This window comes from Pseudorca crassidens, chromosome 2 (genome assembly GCF_039906515.1).
Source record: "Pseudorca crassidens isolate mPseCra1 chromosome 2, mPseCra1.hap1, whole genome shotgun sequence".
In the NCBI taxonomy this organism is placed as follows: domain Eukaryota; kingdom Metazoa; phylum Chordata; class Mammalia; order Artiodactyla; family Delphinidae; genus Pseudorca; species Pseudorca crassidens.
Window position 1 is genome coordinate 37866669 of NC_090297.1, and position 12728 is coordinate 37879396.

General features: G+C 39.8%; 1 protein-coding gene across 2 annotated transcripts in view; it reads right to left on the reverse strand.

The window, feature by feature from the left end:
- PIK3R3 (phosphoinositide-3-kinase regulatory subunit 3) overlaps positions 1–12728 on the reverse strand; it is an 85369-nt gene that overhangs the window by 9941 nt on the left and 62700 nt on the right. For both annotated transcript variants that reach the window (XM_067725999.1, XM_067726000.1), the window contains 4 exons: positions 8842–8984; positions 6111–6287; positions 916–990; positions 307–477 (listed from right to left, as the gene is read on the reverse strand). In XM_067725999.1, the coding sequence (XP_067582100.1) occupies positions 307–477; positions 916–990; positions 6111–6287; positions 8842–8984 (566 nt within the window). The remainder of the gene's footprint in view (positions 1–306; positions 478–915; positions 991–6110; positions 6288–8841; positions 8985–12728) is intronic.

Below are 12728 nucleotides of genomic sequence, written 5' to 3' on the forward strand. Positions count from 1 at the left end.
TACTAAAGAATTAAGTGATCTTTTCAATTGAAAATCTCAAGTTACTTTTCACAGATACCTAAAGTCCAATAGCAACAATGCAGGGCCTAGTCTGCTTACCATTTAAATTAAAATCCCCGAAATAATTTCAGATGGTATTTCTCTTAAAGCAACTAACTGTTTTCTTTGTACTAATATTAATGGTCTAAGCCATGGTTCCTCATTTTATTGTACTTCAACTAATTTGATCTGAACTTTAGGAGGGGTTGATTTTCTATTAATCAATGAGGAAGTTTTCAAAAGGTTATACCCCCAGAGAAGACTTACACCACAGAGCAAGCATAACATCCTTTCTTGCTACTCTCACGAATTAAGAATGCACCATCAGGTTTCCCATAAAGCAAGTCCTCTGCTTGTACTCGATTGATATCCTCAACAAACCAGGTTTTCTCATCATAATGGGGCAGGTTTTCATCTTCCTCATTGATAAAATAGGTCCTAAAAATTAAATGTTAAAATATTATTCTAACGATCAGTTTACTTATATCTAAAAGCAAATTCACGAATAACACTCTCTTCTAAATCTTAAACCACAAAATGACAAAGTGGAATTGCAATTAGTTGGATTTTTTTTAACCGCTTTATTATTTGCTATTATGCAGAAAGCACAGAATTCACATGTTTCATCCAATAACCTGACACATGAATGTCTGAATGAGCAATGCTTAAGCATCCAGGTTTCATATGGTTCATCAGGTCTTTGAACTCAAGTGCCTATAGGGTATTCTTGAGGCAATTCAATTTAAAGAGGTGCAAAGTTCTTGATTCAAATGTCCTCAAGTAACAAAGAGAACCAGCACTCAGTATGTATTAAGAAGTCCCATGTCTTATCCTGGAAACAAAGCCCTCTGACAGAAAGGTACAGAGAGAACTTACTCAGCAGCATCCTCATTCTTGATTCCCAGCCAGGCATTTAGGCGCTTCTGTCTTACTCCTTTGTGATTGAGCCACCTGCCAGAGGGAAGACACCAGTGTCAGTGTCTATGCAAACTCTGCCTGGACAAACTTCCAGGGTCCAGGAACTTATTTTCCCCAGTCCCACTAAGAATGGCCAGAGATTTCCCTAAACTTGTTTCTCCATTACTTTTCCTTCAACTTTTTGCAAAAAGGCAGAAACACAGAAAGCTACTTGAAATTAGGCACTTCTCTCACTTTTCACTTTCCTTTTCTAGAAGGTTATATAACCACAAGCACACATATACTTGCACTCAAACACAATGGGACACTTGTTTCTGAAATCATTAGTTAGGTGAGCATGGTGTCACATTTGCAATCTCCACTAAACCAGAGTATGCAATCCCTCACTGGCCTACTACTAACTTGAGTTAAATTCTAAAACAGAATTTCAAGGTCTATTTTTGCACCTAAGCAAGCCACAAGAAATTCCGGGTGGCAATCTGAGTAATTAATACAAATCTACTTCATCACCAGGTAAATCACAGTATTTCAAAATATACCAACATTTTAGATGTAAAATGAAATAAACCATTTCATCTCGTTCCGCTGAGATGGACGATGGCCTGAAACTTCAGCGGAGTATAAAAACTCTTTCATTCATCACCATCCTCCAACCAGGCCCCTGATCATTCAGGTGTCATCATAAACATCTCAGGGAAGACTACCCTAAATTGTCCCAACTAAGGCAGTCCACCAGTCACTCTACACTTTTCTTTATTTTATCATCTTCATAGTACTTGCCTGCAATTCATTTTTTTAATGGGTTTTTTTTTTTTTTTTTTTGGCCACGCTGCGCGGCTTGTGGGATCTTAGTCCCCAACCAGGGATTGAACCCGGGCCACAGTAGTGAAAGCGCTGAGTCCTAACCACTGGACCACCAGGAAACTCCCTGAAATTCATTATTTTCACTTGGTTATGTTTGTCTCCCCAGCTAAAATGTAAGCTGCTTTAAAGAAAGGGATCTGTCCTGCTCATGGCTATTCCAAATGCTGAAAACAGTGCCAGCACATGGTAGATATTCAATAAATAGTCAGTAAATATCTGTAGGTGGGCCACTTTTAACAAAGTCTTCAGGGTCAACTCCAAGGTCATCTTGTATCTCCCTCTGACCCCAAGTACACTAGATAACTTGGCATCGCACCTAATTTTAAAGTTATTTTAAGACAGATTACACAGCCTTTCTCAATGAGACATGTTCTTCAGTTAACCTGGATTTCATTTTGTATGCTTAGTGAAACTGGAAAACAACTAACATATGATCTTGATAGAATTTATTTAGTAACAAACCCCATTCTACACTATCACTTCTCTTAGCAAAATATCCAGATACCCTCCTCTAAGCACTCTTAACATCCAAAGTTTTCTATCCTTGAAGAACTCATCTTTCCTTTATTAAATAAAGAGACAAGCACACTGGGTAAAAGGCTTAAAATGAACAAACTACACCACATTTTCTCTTGAGTCCCCATTTTCTTGTAAACCACCAACCTCTGTAAACTGAGCTTCCCTTTCTGCCACAAGGAAGTTAAGACACCCAGGAAAATCCAGGCGAAAGAGAAGAATATTTTGGTTCACGCTCCATCTATGATGGTCTCTGCCTTCTGACACAGGCAACTTTTCTAATCTCCCAAAAGTCCATTTCAAATACTACTATATAGTTCTGACTCCTTAAACATCTAATAACAATGCCAGGAACTGACTAGCTTCTAAAAATGATTTTTAAAAAGCTCAAGTAAATTTAGCATGTTAATTCATATTTAACTTACTGTTATTGAGTAATGCCACATATAAAACAGTACATTCTAGGGGGAAAACCTGAACAAAGCATCAAAGACCTGACATCCAATTCTCATTCTGTCACTAACTGTGAGGTTTTTTTCCTTGTTTATTCTAAAAAAGATATGAAGTTGAAGTTACAACATAAATTCAGTTCACATAGGATGAACTTATTTTCTTTATGTTCAATTTTATCTTCAACATAAAATCCCTCATCAAACTATCATTTTGTTTACTGTGTACTATGACATTTCATACTATGACATTTCGCCTAATTTGTATCAGTTAGGGCCTTGGCTAGAAGCAGAAGGCACAGTCAAACTGGTAGTTGAGGAGAGTTTACTATTTACAAAGGTCTTGAGATGTTTTAGAGAAACTCCCTGGGGCTAGCAGTAGTGGGAAGACATAACCTCTCCTAGAACTGAAGAATCAGTTGGAGACAGCAGTGACTTGAACCCAGAGAGTATCGTATGGAGAGTGCCACCTTTGGTAGAGAATGAGGACACAGCCAACTCACTGTGATCACACAGAGAGGAAGCCAGAAAATAAATATTCTTACTTCACTCTCCTCCTGCCCTCTCATCTCCTGCCAGTGCCTCCAAATGGCCAAAACTAATTAGAAGCCAGAGGGCAAATAGATCCGTTTTCTTAGGCACAGAGCAGGGTAGAGAAAGATGAAGAGTAGAAACTGAGAGGGCAAATGGAAAATTCCAGCACACCCTTTGAAATGGATTAGCGGTGTTTTTTTTGAAATGGATTAACTTTAAGTGGACTTTTTTTTCCAGGACCTATTATCCTCAGATAAAGAGATGGCTTCCTGTACTCAAGGAGTGTTTACCCAGCATAAGAGAATGGGACTTTTAATGGCTTATTTAGGATACATTTTAATGTAAGATTAAACTAACTTTTGTAGTCACAATGTGTACCTTTACCGAACAATTACTGACACAGTAATAATATCCTTCAGAATTCCTCATACACACAGCTGCCCCATCTTGCCTCTCCAATTTTTACTTTCAGGAAGTTGACTTTTTGGAGCTATGTGTAAGATGACATTTATTCAAATTAAGTTCTATGATATTCAATTTGGATCACAGTTTCAGTCTCCTGAGATCTTTCTGGAGCCTGATATTTTATCATCTATCTGATCAGGTACTTATCCCAGCTTTTTAAAATATGATCAAATAAAATATGATCAGCTGCTAATGATGATCCAATCACTGATAATAATGTTACTTTGGGCGTAGCTGTGGATGGACTGACACACACTACACAGAGCCTACTTTAGGGTGGCAATAAGTCATAGTTTATTAGTCAGGAAGAGTAAGTTGTGTTATGGCAAATTATTCTTTATTTTGCATTCAGGTTTATGAATACCAAGAAAAGTAAATGGTAATCATGAAAACTAGCTCCTGATGAAAAAGAATTGCAAATGAACTCCTTTTTTTGAAAAGGAATTTTAAAGGCTTTTAGGGAATTCCCTGGCGGTCCTGTGGTTAGGACTTGCGCTCTCACTGCCGTGGGGCCTGACTGGAGAACTAAGATCCCGCAAGCCACATGGCATGGCCAAAAACTAAAAATAAAGTAAAAATAAATAAAGGATTTTATATTTAAGAAATATTTTATTCTATATTTAAGAAATGAAATTCTGCATTTAGGCATTCAAGAATATTCTAGAAACAGTACATTGGAATCTCAGCAGAAAATCTCAAAAAATCCTTATGGGCTATACAGTGGGAAGTCAGGGAAATGTCCACACGCAAAAGGGACCTGATAAACTAATGACAGTCTCTCGTTGGGTGCTGCAGAATTCCAACCTATTCCAACTTCAACACAGGACCAAAGAGAGATCATATTCAGTATCACGCAGCAATACAACCAGTCTCTTTCAGGACTGACTGTACAATTTCAGCATTAGAGCAGATCAAGCCTACCAATCCTAGTATTGTCTTTGTTAGAAACATCAAAGCATGGACTATGGGACAGTGGAAGCAACACTTCCAAAAGAGGCAATGGTTTTGTGTGTCTCCCTAAATATCCTAGCAGGATACAAGCAGGTCATGGCTTATCATTCATGATAAATTCTAAATATAGAGCTAAATTCTCTTATATTTAGCTTACATAACTTGTTAAAGGAACTTTCAAGGTCTAGTTTGCCACCCTTAGTCATGCACCTAGGAATGGTAGGTTTCTTCATATCTCATCACTTTCCAGGGCAAAGAAGTGCTTCCATTCATTCCTTTGGTCCATGGCACAGCCTTCTTGGGCCTTTCTTCAGCTTCATTATATGACCCAAACCATATAAGCATTCCAAGAGCAGACACATCCTGCTTTTACACAAGGGCACCTCCCTGCCTTGCTTCCAAAGCTCTTCTGTATGCTATGTGTACTTCGTTGACTTTTTTTGGCCACAGTAGCAAAATGAAAGATCTCTAGAGAGGAGTGCTACTAAAAATTACTCAGTATAGTGTAGTTATAATTGTTTGCTCCCAAAACAATCACCTTAAATTTTCCTCTACTGAAACTCAACAGCCAGTGTTCCAACCTCTAAGCTTGTATTTTATCCCCTCCCTCTTTCTGACACAAAGAAACCCTCAGAGGTCTTTACTCTGTCTCCTCCTGCCAGGAGTTTGAACTGAGTGTGTTACATGCATGAAAGTCACCCATAAACATATTACATAACAGTCTATTATTACCTAGAACTAAACCTAATATATTTTCCTTTCTCATGGATTTTCTCCTTCTATGAAGCAGTCACCTGGCCTAAAACTCTTAATCCACGCATCTTGTTCTGATAATATATCTTTCAATCTATATTTAGATAATATCCCTATATCTAGCTAAATCACAGTTTTCCATCACTCCTCAGGTGTGCCATTTTTCATACCTGCTGTCAACAGTAATATTTCTATTACTTAAATATAGAATCTTATTTCTTAAATATAAAAACCCTTTAACGGACTATTCTGTGTACTTCTTTGTAGGCCCCCACTATTAGTGCCCTTGCCTTTGAGGGGTAATTTCTGTTTCTGTGGTTCTAATACGTAGCCGAAGATTCTGGGTTTTGTGTTTTAGGCACACATTAAGGAATCTGTACCTTTAAAACTCAACCATTTTGCTCATTTGTATGGATTACAGTCTTACCTTCTGACTGGCCCCACACACTTGACTTCAGGTAGACTCTGATACCGCGACTACTAACAGGACTGCTGTCCTAAATTCTTACAATCTCACTGGCCAGTTCTCAATGACAAATCTCTTCTTCTACCTCTAAGGTCTCTAGCACAGTAGGAATCAGGTGGTGGTGGATCCCTCCCACATAGTCCCAGAATACTCACACAAGGTGCTGATCTCGGATCTTGCGCAGCTGGATCAGGTCAGGTTTGATACTGTTCATTTTTTTATCTATTTCCCGGTTGTCCAAAGCTTGTTTCTTCAAATCCTGCTCTAGACGCATTTTGCTATCATGAATCTCACCCAGACGTGATTTTAATTTGTCATAGTTCATCATAATTCTGTGAAAATATTTGACATATTAAGGCTAAAACACGAACCAAGCAGGAGCTTTCCACAGTATGAACACAGCCCTAACACCTGAAGTGTGGTGGACATCTGCTGTTTTTGCCTGGCACATATCCATTCCTACTCTTCTGGGAACAGCACCCTCATGTTCCCTGCCCCCATCTCAGATTCACAGGTGAACATCCATACCACCCAGCCTGGCCAATAAGAGTGTTCCATTCCTGGTGGCGCAGTGATTAAGAATCCGCCTGCCAATGCAGAGGACATGGGTTTGAGCCCTGGTCCAGGAAGATCCCACATGCCCTGGAGCAACTAAGCCTGTGTGCCACAACTATGGAATCCTGCATGCCACAACTACTGAAGCCTGCACGCCCTAGAGCCTGTGCTCAACAAGAGAAGCCACGGCAATGAGAAGCCCACACACCACAATGAAGAGTAGACCCTGCTCACCCAAACTAGAGAAAGCCCATGCGCAGCAACGAAGACCCAACGCAGCCAAAAATAAATTAATTAATTAATTAAAAAAGAAAAAAAAGAGTGTTCCATTCCATCCTATCCCTGCCTCAGGCCACAATGACTTGTTCAGAAATGGGAATAATACCCAAACTGACCCAATGAGAGTCAAATCTAGGACTCTTACTAGAAATATTGTAAACAGAGATTCTCTCTTTCCACTGGGACTAAGTTGTGAACATGTGATTCTAGGACTCCCAGCAGCTAATATTGCTACCTCGTAGGGAAAGCCTGCCTGAGGATGAAGCCAACACAGAGAAAAACTGAGCCAAAAGACACAGCATGAGGGGAATCCTGATGATCTTGTTTGGGCCCTGGATCCAGCCATGACTGAACAAGTAAAGCTGGGGTACTATGTGAATTAATTGTGGTAATACATGTAAAAGGACTAAACTGTGCCTGGGACATCTTGGTAAGCACTCAGTAGATGACGGCCCTAAGCTTTTCCAGCACACAAAGTTTTGCTGTGCTCTGAATCCTAAGGCAACAACTGTCCACATTACTCACTTGTCACTCAATAATATGTAGTTTTATATTACTATTAAAACATCATCATGATACTTTAACTCCCTTTGCAACTAAACTACAAGTTCTTTTCTATTTCTTCATTATTAGTAATAACTGTCACTTACTGATGCCATATGTCAAGATACACACACACACACACACACACACACACACACACACCCCTACCTTTCTCTACCATAAATGTGTGTGTGTGTATCACTTAGTCCTCACAGCATTTCAACAAGGTTTTATCCACAGTTTTATGGAGGAAGAAACAGGCTCAGAGAGTTAAGTAACTCACTCAAGGTCACACAGCTAGTAAATGGTTAATATAGCATTTAAGCCCACAGTTTTATTCATTAAGCTATACTGCCTCACAGCACTTAATACTACTCTTAGGCACACAGAAGTTCACTAACACTTTGGTGCTAATATGAGAAATAATTTTGCTTTTCCCTTGCATGTGATTCATTTTTCTTTATGATCCACTTTTTCACTCCTCAGCCCCATGTTATTTGGCTCATTTTCTAATACTCCACTAAATTTGCTTTGATAAAGGTTCCCAATACTCTTTTAGTTGCCAGATCCAATACTCATGCTTCTCACTCTCTGTGTAATCTCATCCTTAGCAGTTACCATCACCTACAACACTTTGGCCTCCCAAATGCCTTCTGTACTGTGAGTTCCAAATCCAGATAACCAGCTGCCTGCCTCTCAGACAACTCCATTTGGGTTTTCACAGGAACTTCAAAACTCATTGGTTCCAACCCTGAACTCCCCTGATGTACTTCCCGTTTTGGTGAATTACACATCCCTTAGTCACTAATATCAGAAATCTAGGAATTATCTTTGGCTTCTCCCACACCTGCCAGATCTGGTCAGGCACCAAGTCCTCAGCATTTCTATTAACTACCCCTCCTTTCGTGCCATTGCTCTGGTTCAGGCCTTCACCGTCTTTTAACCTGATGACCACAAAGACGCAATCAGTCACCTGCAACATGCAGGCTGGTCTTCCTGCCAATGGTCTTGCTCTGCCTTCAACTAATTGTCAGACTGCTGCCGTTGGTTTTCAGTTCAACAAATATTCCATGGGCACCACTATGTACTCTCAGGCACCATAAAACCTGCTGGAGCTATCAGGGAAAATAAGCCACCACCCTTACTCTCAACAAGCTCAAAATTCAGTGAGTGTGACTTTCAGTAAATGTTACACTAGGGATCAGGATAGATGCTGTAGGGGTGGGGATAAAAAGCCCCTACACCAGTCTAGGGAGTCAGGGAAAATTTTCCAGTAAGTTGTATCTAAACCGAGTCCTAAAGGATGAGCCGGGATCAACAATTTTGGAGGACGGAGAAAGAACACAGAAGAGACAAGGTTCAGCTTGGTGCCATTAGTGGGAACAGCAAGTAATTCCATATGGCAGGACTGTCAAGTTTGAGGGCGTAAAAGCAGACATGTCAGAGATTATTGGAGAAGAAAAGATGTCTCGGGTCACTGATGCACTTGGAGGTATTAGGTAGATTTACCGTTCAATTTCCTTTTCATTCCCCTCTTTCCGAAATCGCTCAATATATTCTTTGCTATGTTGTTCTTGTGTATGACACTGCTCTTCAAATATTTTAATTGTTTCATTAAAAGCTTCAATTGCAGTCCTCTTCATCTGTATTTCCTGTAAAAAAAGAAAACACACACACTTCATTATCTTTGTATTTTTTGTAACCTTAGGCTTAAAACAAATCTTACAATTCTTGTTACGATTCCATATAATATCAAATTAAGGGGACCAAAACAAACCCTTCTACCCGTATTACTTGTATATAAAATACATCATTCAAACCCTAAAATAAAAGAAAAATAACTATTACCTGAAATATAGCTGAGAAACACAGAAAGCCCTCTGAGTTGCTAAGAGAGATTAACCCTGAACATCTTGAAGACAAGGATAAAGTTCTGCCTTTGTAACTAATGTAGTGCTGACCCCCAAAAGGTGCTGAACGAGTGAAGAGACAGAGCAGAGGAGTTCATGCACCAACATGCAAAGCCTTATTTCCAGAAGAGCCCTATAGAGTCTACTTATACTTACTTTCATTTCTAAAGCATGGCGTTTTCTAAACAGATTCATTAGTAGATTAATCTAATTAGAAGCAGAAAATGCAAAGGGGAAGAATAGCTGCTAAAACGAGATGCAGAATAATATGAAAAACTAAAAACTCCACAAAACAGAAGCCCAGGAGGCTAACAGAAGCCCAGGAGGCTAAGCCGTTCACATTGTTCACCACATAGGGTAAGTGGTCCTCCGCATTCCAATGAGCTCTGAATATATTTGTACACTTTAGCTTCTGAATCATGATTCTCCTAAAATCTTCAAAGAGGGTTAAATTTTGTTCAATTTACTTTAGAAAATCAAGAAATATGTGTAAAGATCTAGAAAGATTGCAATCCTGAATGTTTACAATTTTAAAAGTTTTGGTGCTTATGGGATAATTCAACTATTTAGCAATGATTAATTTCAACAAATGATTATTGAGAATCCACTGTTTAGAAAGTACCACCTGGTGTTAAAGAGATTCATAAAACATGGGGCCTGCCCTCCAGGATTCAGAATATACAGGCAAAATAGATTCCTGAACTTTTATAAGGTTTTGTTTCATGTCACGATAGAGGCAATAAAGTGGGGCAATAAAGTTACTTACTGCTTTACAGAGACTTCATGGACGAGGCAACATCTGAGCTAGGTCTTAACTGAGAAGAAAATTCAGCATTGCACATAGAAGGCATGGCATGACATATACATGAAATAATAGTGGATGTTAGGGATCAGCAATTGCTTGGTAGGGCTGGAACATAAGGGGATTAGCAGATATGGGACACTAGAACCTTGTGATGTTTCATACAGCTGAGGTTATATCATACATTATCTCAAATAGTATTGTAAACTTATTGTAATGCCCGTATCTAAATATCTAGCTATAAATTCTACAACTCTCAAATTCTACAACTCTCAAATTATAGTCGTGGCTCCCTTGCAAGGTTAGAAATTACCTATTAAAAGTTCTGGCCCTGTATCTTCAAAGGAAACACCAAAAACTTGACTTTACTGACACTGTTGTGTGTGTTGGTAGGTAGGGCAGCAAAGGAAAAAGTATTTGGTGCTGCTGCCAAAGCAGCAGCTCCCCCTCAAACAACGCCATTATACCTACCACCGAAACTGTAACCCTACCTTTATTTATACCTGCTCTCCTTCTCTTCTCTTTTACCTACATGTGCTCTGGGTCTCACCTCCTTTTCCTTTCTCAGGCACTTCATCTCATCACATCAACTAGCCCCTCTTACAGCATTCACTCCACCAGTTTAAGGTTCCTTCTCATCGGCATACACACAAGTTCAAGTAACACCACTTTGAAAAAAAAAAGTTCCTTAAACTTAATTTCTCTTCCAGTCACAGTTAAGCTTCTTAAAAAAGTTGTTTATATGGGTTCTCTCTCTTTCCTCATCTCTCATTCATACTGCAACTCACCCTATTCTGGCTTCTGTACTCACCATTCCACAGAGACTGCTCTTTCCAAGGTCACCAATGATCTCATTGCTGAATTCCTGTCTCTAATCCCAAACCATCGCTAAATCCTATCACTTTGCCTCCTAATTATATGTAATCCAGATGCCAAATATCCCCACATACAGCCTATTCTCACCCTGTGCCAACTCTGATTCAGGATACACCATCTCTTCCCATTCACTGGGAAGAATTCGATTACATTAAAGCAATCTAGATTGTATCTAAGATTTCACAGAAAAAAACAGGGAAGGTCTGTAACACTTAGAAACACTATGACACAAACAGAGGTCAATTCTTTAATCTCCCTTTAACACTCATTGTCCCAGCACATCTCCTAAACTGCTAATCACTGGATCCCTTTGGATCCCGCCCTCTCTTCCTCTACCTCCCAAAGCATTAAGCCTCCAAGGCTCTTCTCCGCTCAGCCCCATCTCAGGTGTTGCTGTCAATTCTCACACAGAGGAATTAGCCCTCTTCTAGCTTTGACCTCGTGGCTTTTTTGGTTGCTTCCATCCACCCCCATTCCCAGCTCCCCAACCAGGGATTCCAATTCCAGAACCCAGTCTCTTAGCTGCCCAGAACTCATATTCTGCTGTTAAAGCCCCCATATTACTGGGCATGTGTGCAGCACGTGGAGCTTTCTCTGCTTTCTCCAGTCATGACAAGAAAGCAGAAATGCAGCTCTACACAAACCAAAGCCATATGCAATAGAGGCCATTTTTTCTTGCCTCCATTCACAGGAGGGTTAGCCCTCCCCAAGATTCCAGTCCATACCATGAGTCTGACTTCACACCCTTGACAAGGGTGGAGTGCTTTGGTTCATTATCTTGCATAAATTCATTCAACAAATAATTGAACACTAACTATACGCCAGGCATTATTTGAAGCATTTGGGATATGTAAGTAAACAAACTTAAAGATTTCTGCCCTCCTGGAACTTATAGTTTAGGGGGTTATACAGACAATAAATAATAGAACAAGTAAATAAATTACATAGTTTTTTAGAAGGTAAGAAGTATTACGGAAAAAGAAAAGTAGAGTGGGAAAGGAGAAGTGAAATGTGAGCTGGAATTTCAAATGAAGTTGTCAAGTGAGCCTCGCTGAGATGACAACATTTGAGCAAAGCCTTGAAGGTGGTGAGGTGGTTGGCCAGGTGCCTATCTCGGGGGAAAGTGTTTCAGGCAAGGAAATGGCTGGTGCAAAGACTCAAAGATAGGCAGCAGGTCTAGTATATTCGCGGAGCCACAAGGAGGCTAGTGTGGCTGGAGTATAGTGGGGAAGAGAGTTATAAGAAATGAGGTCAGAGAGAAAGAGGGACACAGATCATACTGGCATTGTAGAGAGAACTCTGGCTTTCACTCTATGTAAAACGTGGAACCAGAGGTGGGTCTCAAACAAAGGAGTGCTATGATCTTACCTATGTTTTACAAGTATCACCTAGCTGCTATGTTGAGAACTGACCAGGGCAAGGGGAGTATAGATAAGGGCAAGAAGACCAGTTCGGAGGTTTCTGTGATAAATGACTGACAGTGGCTTAGATCAAGGTATTAGCAATGGATGTGGTGAAAAGGAGTAGGATTCTGGGTATATTCTAAAGGTAAAGTCAACAGGAATGCCTGATGGACTGGACGCAACATGTAAAAGAAAGAGACTTCAGGGCGTTTGACCTGAGTAAGAAGAATATTATAATTCTCAACTGAGATGGGGAAAGCAAAGGGTAGAACAGCCTTGACGTGGAATATCAGAGTTCAATTTTGGATATGTTAAGCTTGAGATATCTACTTAAACATCCAAGTGGGGCTGTTGAATAGGCAGTTGAATATATGAGTCTAGAGTTAAAAGAAGTCAGAAGAACCA